We start from the raw sequence: 21,641 nt of genomic DNA, 5'->3' as shown, positions 1-21,641 counted from the left end.
GAGTAGGAGTCACACGAAAAGACGTCCAGAGAGGAGCGTTTGTTTGGGCTTCACAGAACCTGCACCTTGTGCTTTAAACCGGCCACCGGCACCTCCAGAAACACTGGCAACTTAGATTAAACAGCCCCAGTTTAAACGATGAGTAGCCATAAAAAAGACATCAGCTGCCTGTTAGTCCAGTAAAACTGAAAAAGGTACAAAGAAAAGCTCCCATGACTGAACCTTCAACACATTATTAATAAGCTGTGTGTGCATCTTGTCTTTACATCGCCATATGATCCACTGTTTTCACTGCGGGTAAAGTATAAATACAAGAGACACAACTATTGGCAGCACATCACAGTCAAGAAAAGCACAAATGAACTGTTGTCACTAGGCTGCAGTTTAATGACGGATAATTACAAATTATCAGCTGGTCTCTGTGGCAGCTGGGATTTCTGTCAAACTGTGCTTGTTACTGCGGAGAATGTGTCAGCACTACTGTACGGTACATGTAGAAAGTAAACAAACCCAGGGTTAAATAGAAAGCAAGGCTGATGGTGTGATCATCTGGATGAGGGGTTCATTGAAGGCGAATAGTGATTTCTTTTTGAGCCTTTTAGAATCAAAGGCAGAAGCAGCTAATAGAGAAGGACAGGTAAGAAAGGGGTTATTGATTCAATTAGGCTCCAGCGTTTCAGAGAAATTATTTGGAGAATAAAGAACCATGATGATGATGTTTATGGGGTGGATGTTATCAGATCTGCGTTTAAAATGCAGCGGCAGAATCTGTCAATTGACGAACGCACAACTTCTAGCCCGCCTCAAGACGACAACGCACAGATTAGGAAATCTGCCAGAAGAAGCATGATTGTCTAGATTTTGTCACTTTGTGTGCGTTGCACCATAGTTCACGCGTGTTGCAACAGTCAGTCGGTCGCCCGCGGCAAAAATTTGTCCTGCAGTGACATGAGGCGCATGTAATTCATTAAGAGGTGTTTTTTTTTTTTAAAAAGTTCAATTTTAGATTTTGTGCTTCTCCGCTGGCACGAGCTTCCTGCCTCCTCCCACCGCTTAATGACAAACAGTGGGTGTTTGAAAGTGACGTCTGTGTCTACTGAAAAGCAAGTATGTAGGATAGCGTGTGTGTGTGTGTGTGTGTGTGTGTGTGTGTGTGTGTACATGATGATACTCTTACTTCAGCTCTGAGATCAGCTGTCTTTGTGTAGCTGCCTGCTCAAAGCACATTCAAGTGTCTAAGAGTAGAGCCCCAGTAGAGTGCATCTAAGTACAACAGGACTCTTCATCAGATCAAACAACAGACCAAAAATCTCTAAATCACAACCAAAACACGTGTTTAAAAGCCACCGAATGACTGCGCCGCCGGACTACCATGGCAACAAGGACTGAAGTGCAAACTCTGCTGTCCACGCCATCAAAAACATGTGCAAATGTCAATTATCAAGCTGTGCTCCGAAAGTCCTACGCTGTCTGCAAAGCAGGACGCATGCAGGAATATGCACTTGACCCGATGTATTGAATTCCAATACAACTCTCAGGTATGCAGGGCCTGTGCCTGACTCCGCGCCTGAATGAGCTTTGATAATTACCCTATAGCCTTTTCTGGAGTGTGCTCATTGTCTCTTTATAATGAGGAACAAAGGTAAACACCGAACAAACACAACAACTGCTGTGTGACTTTACTCACTTTGCTTAGCGACTTTAGCGCCGGCGGAATCTCTATCTGAGGAGAACAATGGGATGGAAGATGCCGCGAGCGTGATGAAGCATGTACTCCAAACCGTTAGTGGGTGAAAATTAACAAAGCTTTAACCTTTGGTAATGTGCCGTAGTCTGGCACATCCTACTGGATTCAAATGACTTGTCTAAATAACACACACACACACACACACACACACACACACACACACACACACACACACACACACACACACACACACACACACACACGCTCTCTCTGGGGATTCTCCTCCGTGAGCTTAAGTGTTAGAGTTCAACCTAGCGAGAGTTATTGCGACCTATCTGAGAGTGCCTTCTGGTGGGCTGCTGTGCGAGTGTGTGAGGACGTCCGGCCTGTAAATTGCCTGTCTGTAGAAACTTCCTGTGCAAACCTCACTCTGGCCGAGACACAATGTGAGAGAGAAAAGCGACGGGCGAGTCGATGCTTCGAGCCGGAAAAACCCCTCACACATATTTAATGGGATTATTTATCCACATGCTGTGTGTGCATTGAAGGATATTGATGTATTGTATATATAGTATATTCCAACATATCCTACTGTAGCATTGACGCCACCTAACAGTGTTAGGATAGCGCTACATTAAAAGCTGTTCAGGTTTCATTTAGGCCACTGGTCACACTGTCCACTGCTGATGTGACGGTTGAAGCAGCTCCTGAATATGCTTTTATGAATATTATTCCACGTCGCAGATGGCAGAGCGGAAAAATCAGCCCAGCATGTTGTGGGAGGATTTCACCTGCAGCTTCGGTGGTGTCAGTCTGCAAAGCCAGCGATGGAACCTGCCTCACCCTGCCTAAAGGAGCCGCCAGCCCACCTAAAGGCTTTCATCTGGGAGGCCTCCGCTGGCTCGCCCGCGTCCCGTGCTCTAATTGCCGTTGCAGAATGCTCGTCTGTCCTGCCAAGAATAACACGCTGGGAGAAACGCCGAGTCGTACCAAATCCGAGTCTCTAGCAGCCATTAAAATGATCAGATTTTAATTGAAAGACGGGCAGCGCTCAGTTAGCCGCCGCTTCTGTCAGAGAATACGAATAGTCATGGTTAAACCTGGATGTGTGTCTGACTCTAATTGGAGGTGAAGCGTGTGGGTGAAGCAGCTGGACTCGAGCTCCCGGCGCCGCGAATATGTTGTCAGCACCCAAGGCTGCAGCCCTCGGAGATCCCCCGGAGAGATAATACAGTTTATTTACTGCTTATGCATCGGCGCTGTCTCTGCAGCCCCGCAGTGAGAGGTCGGACTGCTTTAATTATAGCTGCCGCTCTTAAAATGAAGCTGCCAGCATTGTTGTTATTTACGTCACATTTACACAAAGCACCTTCGCTTCCGTCATCCTCCACTCTCGCGTTTGCCCCCCTCATCCCCACAGCTCTGCTCCCCTTTCACCTCCTCTCCTTAGTCCATCTCCAGCCCATCTCATTGTCTCCCGCTGTCTTTTCCTCTCTCCAGCATCGCTCTCTCTCCCTCTCTCTCTCTCAAAAGTGTATTCCCTCCTCTGCTGTTCACCCCCACTTTGGAAACTGGCTCGCTTCAAGGCAAAAACACCACTGCTCACTTTGTCTCCCTGTCCGCCTCCATCTGTGCCCGCCTCCTTCCTCCTTTCCTCTTCATCCTGCCTCTTTCACTCCTTTTACCTCTTTCTTTTACTTATTGAAACTTCTTATGCGCACCAGTTGCCTCTCAGTACCTTGCTCCCTTCTCCCCATGGTTCCGGTTTTGTCCTGGTTTTGCCGCTCTGTGGAAACAGATGAGGAGACGTAGGGGGAGAGAAAGGAAACTCCCACCGAGCGCACACACACACACACACACACACACACACACACACACACACACACACACACACACACACACACACACACACACACACACACACACAGATAAGGTAGAAGGAAAAGGGTTTAAGGCAGAAGGGAGATAAAAGATAAAAGATCACCAGTAATAAATTGGAATCTCACTGCTCAACAACAAATAATAACCCAACAAAAAGACACACTGACAATAAATGACCACCCCAGTGCAGTAGCATGTGCTTACACTACTTTAATACAGACACAAAGTTGCTCTCTTACTGTTAAGCCTGCACGCAAAGGCAAGGCTAGGTCCTCTATGACACGAAACATCAGATTTATGGGATATTGCGGGCAGTGGGTTATGAAGGGGGCTTTGTTGACACAACGCTGCTTTCATTCTCACTCTTACAACCAATGCACTCCTGCTATCTGCACGCAGACTGCTGACCGGGGGAACCGCGCAAGTCTTTTCGTTTCTGAGATTACGAAATGGCCCCTGACAAAGTCATTGGGCTTTTTACTGCTGCACATCTCGCCTCCGCGCGAACGCGTCGACTCTGAGAGCCGACGGTTACTGTCAAACGTATCACGGATCGCGACGTGCGCCAGAGTTATGAGACAATTAACATTATCCTCTTTGATGGTTCTCATTATGTGCAGGGATTCTTCTGTGCACTGTTAGCAAAGCTGAAAACCTGTTACAGCTGAGCAGGAATAGCACAAAAGCACCTGAAGGTAAGGTCGCCCTGCACCTTTACCAGTAATTAGACCCATCCCCAGGAACAAGCAGCTCGGAGGATGTTCAGAGAGGATCCGGCTGGAATGTTTCTCAGCTTCCCCCCTGTTTGTACATGTGCTGTTGTTTTAGATGCGTGCGCTGCAGATAAAACAGGAGATTTGAAGTCACAGGACTGATGATTCTTAGTATAATCTCCTACTTGACACAAAGATGATACATGATAAATAGAAGCAGAAAAAGAGAAATATCAGGAAAAGGTGTTGAAGGAGGATGACTGTAAAAACAATGTGCCAAAAGCCTTTTAAATAATGCACAGATGCTGCTTAACACCTTTGAGCTGCCTGAAGGAGTCACCCAAGCATATAAGCAAATGCAGAGATAATTGACCTCAACACTATTCTGAGTGAGGGGGGGCAGAGGCAGAGTTTGTGCCATGGTGTGAACCACCGCAGACAAGTATGTGGGAGCTGGTGTTGTCACAGCGCATAATGGTGTTGCCATCATTATCAGTGGCTAGAAGAACAAAGAACAGAGGAGCTTGTGCGTCAGTGGGAGGAGGACGGTCCGTTCACAGGCCAAAGGAGGCTCAGAGTGCGTTTTGCGGGTGTGTGGCGTTGTGAAAGTTCGTGCGTGCGAGAGGGGCGTCCATTTTACGGAGACAGCGGCTGACGGAGGACGGCGCAGCACAAATCGGCCCCGCCGAGCGGAATGTTAGCGACGGAGCTGGACGGTTGGCTTTGACATTTATCGGCATGGGAACGGTTCCACTCGTGCAACACCGAACAGCACTTAGGTTTAAAGAGGACCACAAAGGAACACCTCAGCGTGGATTACATTTTACAAACGCAATAAGGCCTCATAGGACGCGGTTTGTCGCATCCAATTGATCAGATATGGAATAAAAGTCAAGAACATTAATACACTGCTGCCGCTGCTACTGTACCGCTGTCTATAAATACATTTGCTTCATTTGTGAGCGTCTGAAACAGAGTTGGGGGAGATTAAAGCAGCACTTGCTGAAGGGCGTTGTAGCCTTGTTGTGCACATTTGGATGTGATTATGTTCTGCTCGGAGTCAGGATGAGCCATTAGAAACTTTGTGAGTGTCCAGGTTCTGTCTAATGAGATTATCGGTGACCGCCACCTTGATCCGAATACACTCAGTCGTGGAGTTCTGCCCAAGAAAAACTGCAATAGTCTGTAGTTGGAATAAGCTTGGCAATAATTCATATTTTCATTTTGTCAACAAAGCTCTCAAAATGACCGGAGAGGAAAGTTCCTCCGCAGAAGACATTTTATTTCATTTAGTTTGCAGGCTCCAATGTTTATAATGAGCGAATGAATGCACTACTTATTCATGTTGTGGAAATCTGTGATCTCATTTAAAGGACAAATGAATGTGGCAATGTCAAGGAACACTGAGACGGACTAAGACATGACTGGTTCTGGTCACCGCTTTAGAAATGGGCGACTATAAAAAGTACTGAAAAACACCAGCTTTGTCCTCTCAATAGTTCACTCACTGCAACTAATTGATGAGGAAATTAGCAGCAACACAAAGTCAACCCCTCTGAGTGTGTGTGTGTGCTGGAGCAGAGTGTGAAAGTGACGTTAGATCAAAACACACACACACACACACACACACACACACACACACACACACACACACACACACACACACACACACACACAGTATTGAGCTTTCCTCCCTTCAGATCTGTGCTGATTATCCCTGCTCTGTCGCTCCCCTCATCTCTGCTTCTCTGCCCCTCCCTCTCACGCTAAATAGAAGCTGTGTGTCGCTGTGTTAGAAAGCCAGTCACATCCCTCTCACTCTTCTTTTTAGCCTCTCTTAGAGCCTCTCCCTCACTTCTTCATCACCCACCTCTCTACCTTTCTCCCTGTCTATCCTTGACTCTCTCTCTCCTTCTCGCCGCCGCTTCCTCTCTCACGCTCCGCTCCCCTCCAGCCTTCGTTCTGTCCACAGCGACACCCTCCACTGATTCTGCCGGCGTCGTGGCCTTCGGGGCCTGACAGGAATTCCGCGCCCGTGCCTTTTGTGCATGCGCGTGTGGGTGCGAGGATCTGTGTCGTCGAGCATAGATGAAATATGAGCTGTTAAATATGAATGCTGGGTTATGTTCCGATGCTGGCGACGTAGTCACGTCACTCGTGCATGGAGGGGTAGCAACACACACACACACACACACACACACACACACACACACACACACACACACACACACACACACACACACACACACACACACACACACACACACACACACACACACACACACACACAGGAGACAACTAACTGCTCAGCTTCTGTGGTATTATTCTGCATCACATTTGCCATCCATTTGTCCATTTGTCAGTGATACTTGCCAAACAGTCTCACACACACACACACACACACACACACACACACACACACACACACACACACACACACACACAAAGGCAGGGCCTGGATTCAGGCTTCACTGACTTTAAACCTTGCTCAGGCTGACAGTAATTTCTGCCTCCAAATTACATTCCAATGGCTTCATAAATCTGCTGCCTCCTCCTCCTCCTCTTCATCTTCCCACCCCTCTTCCTGCCTCTCTATCTCCCTTTCTCGTCTCCCAGCCCTCCTCTTTTCCTCGCTCGCCTTCGCTCCAGCCTCACTTCATTTTTCTTGCGTAAACCCGCACCGTCCTCCGTCCGCTCTCCTCCCCTTGTTTCGCCATCTCTCTCTCTCTCTCTCTCTCTCTCTCTCTCTCTCTCTCTCTCTCTCTCTCTCTCTCTCTCTCTCTCTCTCTCTCTCTCTCTCTCTCTCTCTCTCTCTCTCTCACTCTTTTCCCCCCTCTATCACTTGTTTTCTCGTTTCCCCACACTCCTCCTCTCTGGCGCTGGCTCAGTAAATGAGAAACAGGGAGGCAGAGATGGGGAGGTTACGTGTACAGGGTAGTTAAACAGTCACACACACACGCACGCACACACGCCCATAAATCTATACGGAGAGATCCACGCGCCCACACAAGCACATGTACGCAAACACACACGCTCACAGATGTGCTCACATCCATAAAGAAATGTGTAAATACGCACACGCGCGAGTACACATCCAAAGTCAGACACCATAAACAGAACATTACACTTTGATTGAAAGACAAGTATTTGTGCTGCCGTATATTTCCCCCTCCTCTGAATCGACCTGTGCAGGCGTACGTGTGCACACATACGCAGACGTTTGCATGCATACACATGTGCACACTCTAGGCCGTTTTAATGAGAGTGTTCATTTTACAGATTGCGCCTCTAGGTGAAATAATTGCCAGTGTTGGACCCCGATGGCTGGTCCAAGTGTTCTCAGGCCAGTTGTCTTTATGGGCCATGGCAGGCCATGAACACGCCCCTCATCTCCCTCACTGCTGCCTTAACTGCTGCTCTGCTGCAGCCAACACACACGCGCGATGAAGACATGGGCATAATGTGCATAAGCGCACGATGTAGACACCGACGTACGCATTAATACGGAACACACACACATGCACACACCGAGGCAGAGGCCGGCAGAGAACAATAGGGCCGTCTGACAATGGGGCTCGGAGGAATTCTCTCCTCTATATTAATATTCAGTGAGGTGGATGTAGAGAGAGTGTGTGTCAGCAGGGACGTGTGCTCATCAACCCCGCGAACACTGGGGTTAGGCAGCCACATGATTACAAAGTACTCAGACTTTGGTCCCCAGCCCCATAACTATTATTCCCTAGCTCCTACTCCCTCGCTTGCTATCTCCTAGCTTCCTACGGAGCAAAGAGCGAGCACTCTGCCAAGTATCACAGCTGTCACTTTTCTTTGGCTTCCATTTTCCAAATTATTCTGCACAGACTGATGGAGCAAGGGATGGGTGGAAATGGAAATTTTAAATTGTCAATCTCCTTCCACCGCCCACTTCAGTGTTTCAAATTTGCAATAATCGGAATTGTGATAATACATTTGTGATCATCTGAGGGAGATTAGGGAGAAACAGAAGATTTCATTTTCATCTGCGCTTTTTGATGAAAATTATAGAAGCCTGTTTTGTTGTGGCTCCTTTGTCTCGTTCCAATCGCTTTCTCTCAAGTAAAGGCCTTTGTAAGGAAACGCACCTGTATTATCAGGCTCCTCTGTACCATATACATTTGTAAACGGTACTTGGTGACTTCTGTCGATGAGCACTCGTCTGTACACATGTTGCCTTCCTCTGTAGATCTCCAACATAAATCTCTTACTGAAAACTTTTGAACATCTGCACACAGCATGAAAACTATCATTATATAGGGGACACACTCAGCTTTAAGGGTCGGTGCTGATGCAGTTACAGGATATATAGTTGTAATGGATCAGTGTCTTTATTTCTTTCACCACAAGTTGCCTGATAAAACCCTGATATCTGATGGCTGTTGTTCAAAGCGCAACGGAGAGGAACCGAGTGAGAGCGCTCGGATGGCGCCGAAGCCTCAGTGAAAGTCACATACTGTGGCGCGCTTGTAGCGACACAGTTGTCATTGACTGGCTCACACGAGCAGAGTGATTTCTGTCCCCCCTGAGGAATGAGACGTTCTCTGTACTCTTTGTTCCCCGCGAAATGAAAACAAGCACGGCGGGAAGGATGCGCAGCGAAGGGTCGGTCAGAGACGTGTGTGACCTCAACACCACGGTTCAACAGGGCAAGTGTGGAAGCTGCTCTTTTTGCCCATGGCACGCAGGGAAGTGTGCTTTTACATGGAAGGTCATGATCATTTACTTTCTTCCCGAACAAGTCAAATATTTGCTCTTTTCTGCAGCGTCTAGTTATTTACATTTACCATTAACTCGTTTTCCCCTCCAGTCAGAGAGAACAGTTACTCATTTGAGTGCGGTTTTACTGTGGGAGACGCACAATTAATAAAGCAAAGCACCAATGAGAAAAGTAAATGAAGTTGAACCTGAACACCTGCTGATAACACGCCTCTTAATGTCTATTATAGCAGAACTACTGGTCATTTGTTTCATCCCACCAACAGCCACAAAGTCCCTCACATATTCAGAAAAGTGGGAGTTAGACTTAATTATTATTGACATTCAAGAAGTTAGAGCCAATACATTTGGGCGTCTCTACGTCGAGTTGTACCCATCCATCCATGACTGTTTTGATACTCCCTCCTCCGAAATGACTAGCGATTAGCTTCCCCTTGGCGTGAATCTCCACACTTCCTCCATCTCCAGCTTCCCATCATACTCCCCCCTAGCGACACTCACTTCTGAAAATCCATCATGAAATGTTTTTACGACTGTCTCAACATTATACAGTTTCACATATTGATGTCTTGTGGGCAATGGCAATGAGCTGTGGAACGGCTGCTGATGTTCAATATTCACATCTAGTCCAACGCAGGCACAGTTCTGGGCCGGCTTTGCAACAACCTTAGGGAATGTGTTTTATAGTGACAGTAGCTGTTATTAAAGGTGACATCTTAATTGAGATTTCATTTCAAAGTTACTTAAAAGCTTTGGCCTCTGTTATACATCAATCTACATTTCAAATCAATGGAACATTAAGTGTAGTAATTTCCAAGGTTCATGCAGCACAAATCATGAAACAGTATATATTTATACACATAGACTGTCCTTGAATAAGCCATCATCTCATTTCTACCTAAATCAGATCCCAAACCGTGTTTGTTTAGCATTCTGTCCCACGTCAAGCTGTGTTCGTTTCACGTTAGCCGCACTGTGGGAAAATAAATCACTTTACTATGCCACAAATTGGATATCAGGCTAGAGTTGATATCCAAAAGGACAATTTACTTCACCGCGCTTTGACCAACTTCATTCCAAAGCAGCCACCTAACTCTGCCACTAAACTGCAATCCCAGTAAAACACATTCCATTTAGGGAACCTGTGAAAACCCCAAAACCTGAGAGGAAGCACAGCCGTCACCCACAGTTGACCAACCTGCATAACTTAGTCTAGAGACGCAGACCCGTTGACCAAGTTCCCCTCAGCTACAGCACGTGTCCTCAGAAAATGAAAATGAGGATGGCTTTATTTGTCTCAATTTGTGTTTAAGCAAACTGGATGATAATTTCCCAGTTGGCTATGTAGTCTACTTACTCTGGGATGAAGCGAACAGGCGAATGTGAGCAGCGGAGCAGTTAATGGCCTTGATGAATCTGTCTCTGTACACTCAGTATGCCTGATGAAAAACCTTATATTTCCGAAGCCAGTGTTCACTGGGGGCTTGATTGTGCACACAAGCTACAGGCACTTAGTGCGTGGTGGTTAATGAACACTTCAATGCTTTGTGTGAAAAAAAAAACCCACATATAAAACATGGAGTTACCTTAATGGAAGCCTGCGTCCGCTGGGAGCTCAGTGTTTCGTGTATGCGGCGTTGACCTTCAGAAAGTATTTTCACGAGGTACTTAATTTAAAAGGTATAACTGTTCTGGTGGGGATAATTATTTAGCCTGTACCTTTTCACATATTGTGCCAACACTAAAACAAGACATTACATCTTGGCATTATTCAAAGAAAGATGCTGCAAATGACTAAAGACAGGAAAGCATTTATTTTTATGTTTTGCATTTACTTAACGATCCTACTGTATACTTAAAATATCATTTTAAATAAGCTCACGCAAGTTATTCCACAGTAAGGTTGGAGCTATAATGTAATTAGTGTGAGTAATTACTCGCAAACTTACCACATCATATTTACCTCAAAGCCTAAAATTAGCTTAGGAGTCAAAGAGTCAGGACCTGGGGTTGCTGTCTGCTTTAATATCTCTGTAGAAACTAGGCTTCATTGTTTGGAGTTTACTGTAGCGTGGTCCACGATATGAAATCGAATGTTTTAGTTGGAAGTTTCACACGCTGTGAAATGTATTCAGCCTGTGATGCAGAGACACAAGTGGGTGGTGATGAGCCAGAACAGAAGAAGCCCTGCAGGAAGACTGCATCTGACAGTTTCAGTTTAATCCTTCCCTAAACTGGAGAAGTTGATGAACTGACCAAAGACCAGTACAATAGATGAGTGTCGTGCCTTTTTATCGCACAGCCTGGTATTAAGTTTATTTACTTTGCCACGTTTGCTGTCAGCCTGTTCTCATGTCTAACAGTAAAACTTACAGGCAGCACTTTCACTCTAGTGACATGTAGACACTTTATGAGAATGTATAAAACTATAATAATCACACCATCAGCTAAAACTCAGCAAAGGAAAGAACCTGCTCCCTGGATGCTGGTAGTTCAATATAATAAGGAGACATTTCCACTTCACCAAGTGAATAAAATAAAAATGCATAGAGCCACACACAGAGCTCTATTATTTACTTCACAACTGACCTTTTATCCCTCCCTAATCCCAAATGAAAAGTGTAATAGTATTCTTGCGTGTGTTCTCCTTTCAGATCGATGCTCGCCAGCACTGACTCAACTGTCCTTCTGAGGCAAACGCCAGCGAGGCCACCTCTAGGATACTAGACGGCAGAACACTCCTCACCACGCGCTCACGCCAGCTCACGCTGCCCGGGGGAGGCTACGTACAGTGCGCAGAGTTACAGCCTTTGCTTTCTCTGAAGATGATCCGTGTGAGCTGAAGACCGAGCGGAGGTTAAACAGAGGCGAAGCTGAACGGCGAAGAGGAGAACGGTCGGAAGGAACCAGGATATTTATGTTGTAATAATTGTCTTAATACAACATAATATCTTCCACAACGCTCCTTTGTTGGATTTTTCTGAGCCCTGGAACCGCAGTACTTAATAATTAACGACCTGGTGATTCAGAGTAAGAGTAGCACGACACAGAACCATTGTTGCATGACCCACTGTTTGCAACAGTGCCCAGGATTGCTTTCAACTTCGAAGAAGCGCCCTTGAGGCCCCGACTATCTTCTGACTGTCTGCCCATCTGCAGCATTTGGGTGTGGAAGGGTGGTTTCTGAATTAGGCCCCTGGACGCTTGTTGAAGATGACTTGACTTGGCAGCCCTAAAAGCCCCTTACCAAGAGAGAGATAGCGAGCTTGGCAACAGGACACACACGCACACACACACACACACACACACACACACGCAACACAAACATGTGGGCGCGGAGGTGGCTTTGAGCCATGCTGGTGTTGCAACTCGTGGAGCCCTGGAGTGTAGACTATCATCATCCCTATCATCATTCACCCAAGCTGAGGAAAATTCAACGGCCCCGAGGAACGAGGCTACACTTCTGAGCGACTCAAAGGCCGGGGATCTGCATCGACACGCCGAGATCCGCCGCCACTTCCACAAGCGCACGTTAATACCGCTTCCCACAAATCCCTCGCGCGGGAAAAACAAAGCTGCAGCTGACGTGAAGCGGCGCGGAGACTAAGCAGGTCAGCGAGACCCCTGCAATCACACCTCTAACACACATGGCAACGAGGAACGCCGCACTTACATCTTGCTTTTAGCTACATGATAGGAAGAAACACACACTGCCTCTGTGCTCCAATAAAGCCTTTTACTTCAGAACATGATTGAAATGTATTGGGGGGAAAAATGTCACAAAGAGAGAGAAAGGCGAATGCGGAGGCGAGAAAGCTGAGGCTGAGGGGGGGGGTCTGCTGCATCTAAATGAAAAAGAGAAAGTCGCCAAGGAGCAGAGGCGAGAGGAGGTCTGTGCAGGAGGACTGAACCAGAGCTGATTGATCCAATCTCAGCGTGCAGGAATCAACAGACGACTGGAGAGGAAACGATAAAAGAGGATTAGAAAGCGATAGAGACGGGGAGGAGAGGAGGAGGACGACTGCACGGACACTTCTGTAAACAAACCTGAGAATAGATGTAATGAAAGACGATGAAGGGGAGGCGGCGGCGGGAGTGGGCGGAGGGGAGAGGCAGATGACATGAAAGATAAAGATGCAGGGAGAGCAACGCGACAGTTGGAGAGAGAGAGAGAGAGAGAGAGAGAGAGAACAAGCCGGGAAGAGAGGAGGCAGAAAAAACAGAAAATGTAAGGATCATTAAGAGGACGTGTCAATAGGAATCCTGGCATGTAGGCAAAAACACACACCAGTTGGTGCCAGGAGGATATTTATGAAAGGGAAGTAGGGGTAGTGTGGAACTGAGGCATATGTTGGTTTATATTCATAAAGCATTCCCAATATGTCCTACCTTAACACTCCCTGCTGTGTAATGCTTGAAAAAACACGGCTTAAAAAAGGGAAAAGTCTGGGGCCACGCCAAATTACGCCGCACGCTCGTTTCCCTTTACCCTCACATAACCAACACTGCCTGTGTGGAGCTCAGACAGAAGCCGGTCGCTGTTGATACGCATCTCTATCGCAAATACGCACAGGGATCGGCGCACACGTTCTGCAGGTACACAAGTGGAGCTATTTTTACTCCCGTCTCGCAGACAAAACAGCCGAGCACTGTTTGGAACCACTCTTCTGTTTCGCGGCAAACTCAGCTGATACTGACTTCAGCCTTCGCTGGCAGGAACTCATTTTCCCCTCTCCCTCTGACTGACTGTCCAAGTCTCCATCTGTCTCCTCGCCTCCATCCCTCTCCCCCCTTCCTTCACCCCCCCACCTCCCCTCCCTTAGTCTCTTCCATTGTTGCCATCTCTTGTTTGCTTTGCATGGATTTTGACTGTAGCCAAGGGGCAATTTTGCATCTAGCACCGAGTTCGTGTACGAGTGCAGGCACACACACACACACACACGCACACACGTACCCACACACACACGCACACACACACAAAACACACACACACACACACACACGCACACACACACACACACACACACACATGCACAGAAGGCAAGGGGAAAAAAACTTGCCTTTAGAGGATTTGTTTATCAAATGTGCTGTCAAATCATGTCAGGCATTTCACATCAGGGCACATTTTCCTCAGGCGATCCAAAAGAAAGCATTCAGACGAGAGTGTGGCACAATGTAATTGCCACAACTTTCTCCACTGTATAATATTCCTATTCTATAAATAGAGCGCTGTGAATGCACAGATCACTTTATCTGAATTGTAAATGTGTGTTATTAATGTCGATGTCAGGGATTCGTCGGGAGACAAATCCTAACACGTCTACCAAAAACGCATTAATGATGCTCTGTAAAACAGCTCTAAAAACATTTCGTGGGGTTTCAGGACACACTGTGATTAATTCACAGGAATTTTCACGAACACTAACCACAGAGACAACACGGGAGCTACACGTGTCTGTTTGTAATGATACTGATTTGTGTAGCCTTTTTCTCTGCGAGCTCACATCCCCCCAATGCCTCGCGTTTGAGTATCAGTCAGAATCCTCAGGAAGTTCTCCGTTCTTGTATTTTCTCCTTATAACTTAATTTGAGGGTTAGATGTAGTGCAGTCACAACAAGTTAAGCGCTGCGCTTCTGTTGCTTCCAGAGCTATCAGCAGCACTGTGGGCAATTAATCTGATTTCCTATTCCCCCGTCTCTCCTCCATTTTAGTTTCATGTCACTCACTCCATTTCAGTCATCCTCCCCAGAAAACTCTTATTCACTTATTTTCCCTCAGCCCAATTGTCACTGTCCAATTTTCTCTGTCCCTGTTGTTCGTTTGTGTTCTCCAGTAATCTTTCTCGCCTCCTCACTGCACCCCTCACTGCACTCTCTGCCAGTAAAGGTCCGTTTGTCTTCTGCTTGGTTGCTCTGACCCAAATAATATTGGACAGCCCATCTAAAGTACGTCTGACTTTACAATCCCCAAATTTGGTCTACTTACCAGATGAAACAATTTTTTTTACCACTTAATTCGGGCAATTTTAGAGAACGAGGTCAACCCTGAGCTTTGTCCTGCACTCATTATCTAAAACTTTTGACCTTTGGTCCACAGTTCTTCTCTGCATTCTCCTTAAAATGTACTTAATAAAATGAGTTATAGCCTTTGAGTTAATCCAGTTTCCCTTTTCTTCTCTTTCAGTCAGGATCCAGGCACCAACATGGCAGCTGAGAGTCTTGCTGAGCTCCGCGACTGGCTCTTTCTGCTCCTCCTGTGCCTCACCTTACTGGCTGAGGTACTGGAGCTGGCGGCAGCGGCAATTGCCATGGAGACAGGCGAAGGAGACGAGGGCATTGTGTGTCCCTCAGTGTGCCGCTGCGATGAGGGTTTTGTCTACTGTAACGACCGTGGCCTCAGCATCATACCGCCGCTTCCGCTAACGGCCGCCATCCTCTACTTGCAGAGTAACCGGTTGAGTAACGCGGGGCTGCCTTCTTCACTGGAACGCAGTTCTTCCATACGAGTGATATACCTGTACGCCAATCAGCTGGATGAATTCCCCATACACCTCCCGCCTTCGTTAAGGGAGCTCCATTTGCAGGATAATAACATACGAACGTTACCGAGATCAGCTTTGGCCAAGTTACCATTATTAGAACGTTTACACCTGGATGATAACTCTATATCCACAGTTAGCATCCAGGAGAGAGCTTTTTCTGGGACTCCGCGGCTTCGACTGCTGTTTCTGTCTCGAAACCACCTGTCGAGCATCCCTGCGGGCTTGCCAGCATCCTTGGAAGAGTTGCGACTTGACGACAACAGAATCAGCACCATCCCAACACACGGGTTCCGGGGGCTGTCCTCCCTGAGACGCTTGGTCCTGGATGGCAACCTGTTGGCCAATACACGCATCGCAGATGACACTTTCTCTCGTCTCTCCAATTTGACCGAGTTGTCGCTGGTAAGGAATGCCTTGCAGTCACCTCCAGTCAACTTGCCTTCAGCTCACCTGATACGACTCCATTTGCAAGACAATGGAATGACGCACATACCAAGGGGGGCACTGGACGGGATGCGGAGGCTTCAGAGATTGGACCTGTCTGGAAACAACCTGACCAGTCTTCCTCGAGGACTTATGAAGGACACAGAAAGCCTGGAGATGCTACTGCTGCGAGGAAACCCTTGGTACTGTGGCTGCAACCTACGCTGGCTCCACGCCTGGCTGCACAGCCGGGGGGCAGCAGTGACAGTCAGAGGCCTGACCTGTCAAGGGCCCGAGCCTGTCAGGGGCCAGAGCCTCAGAGACCTAACCTCCCTGATGGAGCAGTGTGAAGGGCCCCCTCCTGGGCCCAGTGCAGGAGTTGGGGTGAACACAGCAGAAAAGGATATAGCAGGTGAAGAAGGGGGTCATGCAGTGGCTTCAGTCCCCCATGGCACTACCACCACCTCCTCTTTACTCGTCCCCACACAAGGTTCTCTCTTCCCACTATGGGCCAGACGGCCAGGTCTTGTTATGCCTCTGCCCCCAGGTGAAGGGGGACAGGTTCCTGGAGAGGCTCTGGAGCTGACAGTAAAACCTCTCTCTTCGGACAGTGTACTAGTGAGCTGGTTGTGCCCACAGACAGCCCCCTCCTTTCGCCTGTCGTGGCTGAGGTTGGGCAGCAGTGCAGCGCTTGGTTCAATAACAGAGACTCTGGTTCCAGGAGAGAGGAGACAGTACCTCCTAACCCAGCTCACCCCACGCTCCCATTACCTCATCTGCCTGCTGCCACTAAGACAGGAGTCCACCTTTGGGGGTTCCAGCATGGGTTCATCACGAGTTGGCAGCATGGACACAGACAGTAAAGACTCTGCCCCAGCTTGTGCTCAGATAGAGACTGGAGAGGCTTTGGTCAGCTCAGGAGGGGAGGGGACAGATAAAGAGGGACAGGACTCAGAGCTAACAGCCTTGCCACTGGCCGGGATCATTGGGGGGGCCACAGCATTAGTAAGCTTGCTTTTAATCTTTGGCATATTCTGCTGGTATGGACAGAGGGCAGGTTACATGTCCGGGGACTCGGGCTCATACAACAGGGGCCGGGGAGGAAAACATTATGATGACTACGTAGAGTCAGGCACCAAGAAAGACACTTCCATCTTAGAGATCAGGGCCCCACCTGCAGGGTTTCAGATGACAGCGATGGCCCATCAGCCCCTGCAGCCTAAGCTTGAGGATGTTACCTACATCCACACCATTTTCCCCTCGTCCTCCTCTTCGTCCCAGGCTAATGGGACCTACCGGAGCAGTCACGGAGCTGGCAGCCTCAACGGCACCATCCTTAGCCAAACCAACCACCATCACGCCACCTATGGTACCAACCGTGGCTACAGAGAGGGTGGCATCCCCGACATAGATTATGCTTACACGTGATGATACAGGGACACACTCTGGTTTGGTCTGGTCACATTTTGTCCTTGGTTTCCAAAGTACCCTCTGTGCCTCTGCTGGTTTCATTCTAATTGGTTTGCTAAGTAGAAAAGACTGATTTCAGCTACTGTATGTTGATTGGACATTGCTATTGAGTGACAGAAGTAACAGTCCTACTATTCTCTTCTGCTGTATGCTACATTTTACAGTGGGCCCTTCTTTGAGTGCTCACTTATAGTTATAAATGGTTACGTTTTCTCTTTTGGATATGTCAGTGTCTTTCAAACCTACTGTTCTTCTCAATGCATAATAATACACAATAACTTATTTGAGGTTGATAAACTAGGCTTAGCTGATTTAGCAGGAGATATATTTATAATATGAGGAAAAGGCACTTGATGTGTATAGAGATAGCTCTCATATCTTCCTACCAACTGTAAGCTCTGTGCTGTATAGATAAAAGGGATGACAGAAGGAGAAATCAATGGTTGTTAAAACTCACAGATGACAATGCATCATGATTGACATGAAAAGATGCGCTCCTAGCCCCCGCCCTTCCTCTGGTTTACTCTCCTCTTGTTTAATTTTTTTCTCCTTTACGCCTCTTCTCTCTCTTTTTTTGGCTGAGGCTCTTTCTTTTTATTTCTCTCATGTCTTTTGTGTTGCCGTGAGCAGAGGACGACTTTGTTCTCGCCAAGGGAGCTGACAGCAGTGATAACAGTCCTGACAGAGACGAGAGACACAAACCACAGCATGGGAAGCCTAATGAGAGAGAGAGAGAGAGAGAGAGAGAGAGAGAGAGAGAGAGAGAGAGAGAGAGAGAGAGAGAGAGAGAGAGAGAGAGAGAGAGAGAGAGAGAGAGAGAGAGAGAGAGAGAGAGAGCAGGCGAGTGTGGGTGATGGATAGATAGATGGAAGACGAAGGAGAACATGAAAGAACGCAAGGGTAGAGAGAAGGGTGCTTAGAGAGGTAGGCTGGCTTAAGGCAGGGAACGAACACAGAAATGGAAAGGAAGAAAAGAAAAGAAAAAAGGGTGTGTGACAAATGCAGCGGCAGGAGGTAAAACAGCAGACAAAAGGAAAAGGAGATGGGGGATTGAGGAGTGTGCAGCCAGAATAAGGAGTAGGGGAGGCAACTGGAATAATGTTGCATCGTCACCTAAAGGTGGCTCAAGTTTCCCTGAGTCCATCATCTACTACACTTCCATCCAGAACCGATGTGAAATACTAATTTCACAATATTTTCGCCAGTTACTCTTCAATGTTATCCATTGTCACCAACACAATCCCAATTACACAACAGTCAGAGACGTTAAATAAAGGAAAACATGAATGATAAGACAATCAGAAGCAAACGGAGTAAGATAATTGCCAAAACCACTGAACAAAGGAAATCTCCCTCTCAGAATCTGCAAAAACTTTGCCATGTGCACATTTTCAAACGCAGTCTGGTCTCATTATTAAATTATATTTGCAAATGAAGAGAAAAACTGCAATCATACATCTTATAATAGTAACCCATTACCATCTAGACACTGGTTAAAAATATTTAAATGAAAATTAGCAGCTAATGCTTCTTGGGTAGAATTCTGAACTACTCTGGCTTAATAAGTCTTCACCAAAGTTGGAAAGTTGTGACTATTGCATAAATTAAAATTATATTGTAATTTAAAACATTTTGAAGATATACTGATGGATGACTTTGGCACACATAAAAACAAACAATAATTCAATTATTCAAACAATATGGGTAAAAACAATACTTCATAAAAACAATACTGCTTGTGGAAATGTTTAACTGTTTAACTTTTGATCATCCAACATTATCCTTACTGTTAGTCACCTCAGCACTTGCTGCTTTCTTAGTCTTAATGTGTGTAGTCCTGAGGAAATAACTTTTGTGAATTTCAACAATTTCTTTGCATTTAAAAAATAAATGAAAATAAATAAAAATCAGTAGAAGCTTGAGAAGTGATTGTAAAATATTTCCTGCAGTCCAACCATACAAGATAGTTTGACGTTTCAGTCAAATGCAGAAACTTCATTAAAACATGGAGCTTTCAAACTTGATTGGGTGTTTTCTGGGCGATTAATCACAGGATGTTGGGTGACTTAGTAGGGCTCTGCTAACAGGGATCACAGCCTGACCGCTACACTGTGCAGCCCAGCTTTCCGCTTTTCAACGACCCCACTAATAAACCCTTAGGAGGGAGGAACTTCAAAGAAACACACCAACAAACAGCTCCAGGTTAATAGATTAGAGAGGAAGAGGGAACAGAAAAGATAATATTAAATACAAAGTGAGAGCATAGACAGGAAGTGATTTAGTTAGAGCCTGTAAGTGTTGAAGCCCATTCTTTTTTTCAGAACCTCTCTTTCTCTTTTCCAGCCTGTGTTACTGTGCATCAGTAATATTGAAAAGCTCCAGTCTGGGTTTTTACTTTTTTTTATTAATTAGTTTGTTTTTCTTTCTTTTCTTTTATGAGCACTGACGCTTCCTTTTATTCTGTGTAGAAAATCCTTTTCCTTCAAAAATGTCACCCTCGGATGTGATAATGAAGACACTCTTATGTATAAACATAAAAATGGGTGAAAATACTATTCCATTTATTGGTCTGTTGTCTTTTTTTCTACGCAGATGAATAAAGACTTCTGAAAGGAAAAGCAGCTCCATGATTTCTGTGTGCGTGTGTGTGTCTGTCTTAGGGATGGGGCTGTTAAATCAAAAAGATCGGCTGGAGATACTAAAAAATGCGCAGGGACGTCTTTAAGAATGTTTAAAATCAATGGGAAGCTCAGATTATTAGCGTGATTTATGACAAGGCGGCGCAGCCCTCGTTAAATCACAGCTGATGAATTCATCAGCAGCACATGCCAACTTGGAAGAATCTGCCAGCCACAAGCAGACGCGTGTTTGTACCATGGGAACTTTGTGCGTAGAATACGTGTGTTTGTGCGCGTGCTGTGCTTTCATGCTGCTGCATTTGGGCGAAGACGCTTCTGATTCTACGTGAGTGCTAATGCTTGTGTAAGCATGGATCAATATAACAAACAGGGGAGTGTATAAGTGTCCGTCTTGGAGTAACTACTTGTGATGGGTGTTTGTGAAGCAGGGACTCAGAAGCACACTGTAAATAGAAGTGTTGAGTCCGTCTGAAAGGGGAGACAGACCAGACAGAGAACGGCCTCCTATGAATATTTACCTAAAGAATCTGTGATTAGATCCGTCTGTGCCAACGCATTCTGTAAACCTGCTGCAGCTGTGCTCTTAACAACAATGCCCTGAGTTCCCATCAGTCATTATGGAGGCCTTTCACTGTCACAGTCCATTATCTGGCGTCTAGCCCTCAAGCTTAATTATACTAACACACATTACGCCCAACAAAATGATTACACTCAGAGAATCGAGCACATACAGTATCTGTTGGGTGTGAACGGATGGGATCAAAGGGAATTTTCCAGACGTGCTTCCATTAAGAAGTTAACTCCAACGTGCCATATAAATCCCACATACTCCAGGGTAAAGAGTTGCACCTGCACTTTTGACTGAAAATATGTTTTAGATAGGAACAGTGCTGCACGTACAAGCACAAATAGTGGTGCTTTTATTTTCAGCAGCAGTGCTAAAGTGTTCGGCTCTTTCTACACTCAGATGTTTCCTCACCGCGCCGCTGTTAAGAATGATGGAAAGCTGCATTGCACCGTAAAGTGTCTTCCGGTGTGTGAATGCATTATCAGCCTCTCAGGAAAAGGTCAACGTCCTCTTACAGTATAAACGCACGCAGTAAAATCTGTGCATGTCTGTCTGGAGGTGCTTCAGAGTGTATACAGCCATTTTGACCATTAGCACACTTCATTCTGATGATTTAGTTTTAAATAAAACAACTAGGTTGTAGTGTAGACTTGCAGTAATAAATTAAATTAAATTGAAGGTAGTTAATAAGCAGGTTTATCGAGTTAGATTTTGAAAAATAAAAGACAAATTGAAGCAGACAATATTCCACAAACCTTTAGCCCACATCCTTTGCATAGCTGTAAATCCAACTCTAGGAACACCTGAATTCGAAATCCTTTTCAAAAGTTATGTTGAAGTTGGACACACACCTGTACATCTTTGAGTGACAGGAGCCTGGAGGTCCCGGAGGACAAAGATGGAGCTGGATAACAACCAACAACACATTTCTCCTCACACAGGACTGCTGCAAGGAGCTAGCTAAAT

The 21,641-nt window shown here is 46.2% G+C and overlaps 2 protein-coding genes across 13 annotated transcripts in view; one reads left to right on the top strand and one right to left on the bottom strand.

The window, feature by feature from the left end:
- flrt1b (fibronectin leucine rich transmembrane protein 1b) overlaps positions 1 to 20,086 on the top strand; it is a 28,946-nt gene extending 8,860 nt beyond the window's left edge. For all 3 annotated transcript variants that reach the window (XM_029165215.3, XM_029165217.3, XM_029165216.3), the window contains exons 2-3: positions 11,688 to 12,644; positions 15,218 to 20,086. In XM_029165215.3, coding sequence (XP_029021048.1) covers positions 15,237 to 17,426 — 2,190 coding nt within the window. In that variant the 5' untranslated portion in view covers positions 11,688 to 12,644; positions 15,218 to 15,236 and the 3' untranslated portion in view covers positions 17,427 to 20,086. The remainder of the gene's footprint in view (positions 1 to 11,687; positions 12,645 to 15,217) is intronic.
- macrod1 (mono-ADP ribosylhydrolase 1) overlaps positions 1 to 21,641 on the bottom strand; it is a 95,862-nt gene that overhangs the window by 60,461 nt on the left and 13,760 nt on the right. For 6 of the 10 annotated variants that reach the window (XM_029165228.2, XM_029165229.3, XM_029165227.3 and 3 more), the window contains exon 4: positions 3,426 to 3,473. The exons of the other annotated variants lie outside the window; for them this stretch is intronic. In XM_029165228.2, the coding sequence (XP_029021061.1) occupies positions 3,426 to 3,473 (48 nt within the window). The remainder of the gene's footprint in view (positions 1 to 3,425; positions 3,474 to 21,641) is intronic. 10 annotated transcript variants of the gene reach the window in all.

This window comes from Betta splendens, chromosome 10, assembly GCF_900634795.4.
Source record: "Betta splendens chromosome 10, fBetSpl5.4, whole genome shotgun sequence".
Lineage (NCBI taxonomy): Eukaryota > Metazoa > Chordata > Actinopteri > Anabantiformes > Osphronemidae > Betta > Betta splendens.
Note: the sequence above shows the minus strand (reverse complement) of the source record. Positions and strands in the feature narration are given on the sequence as shown.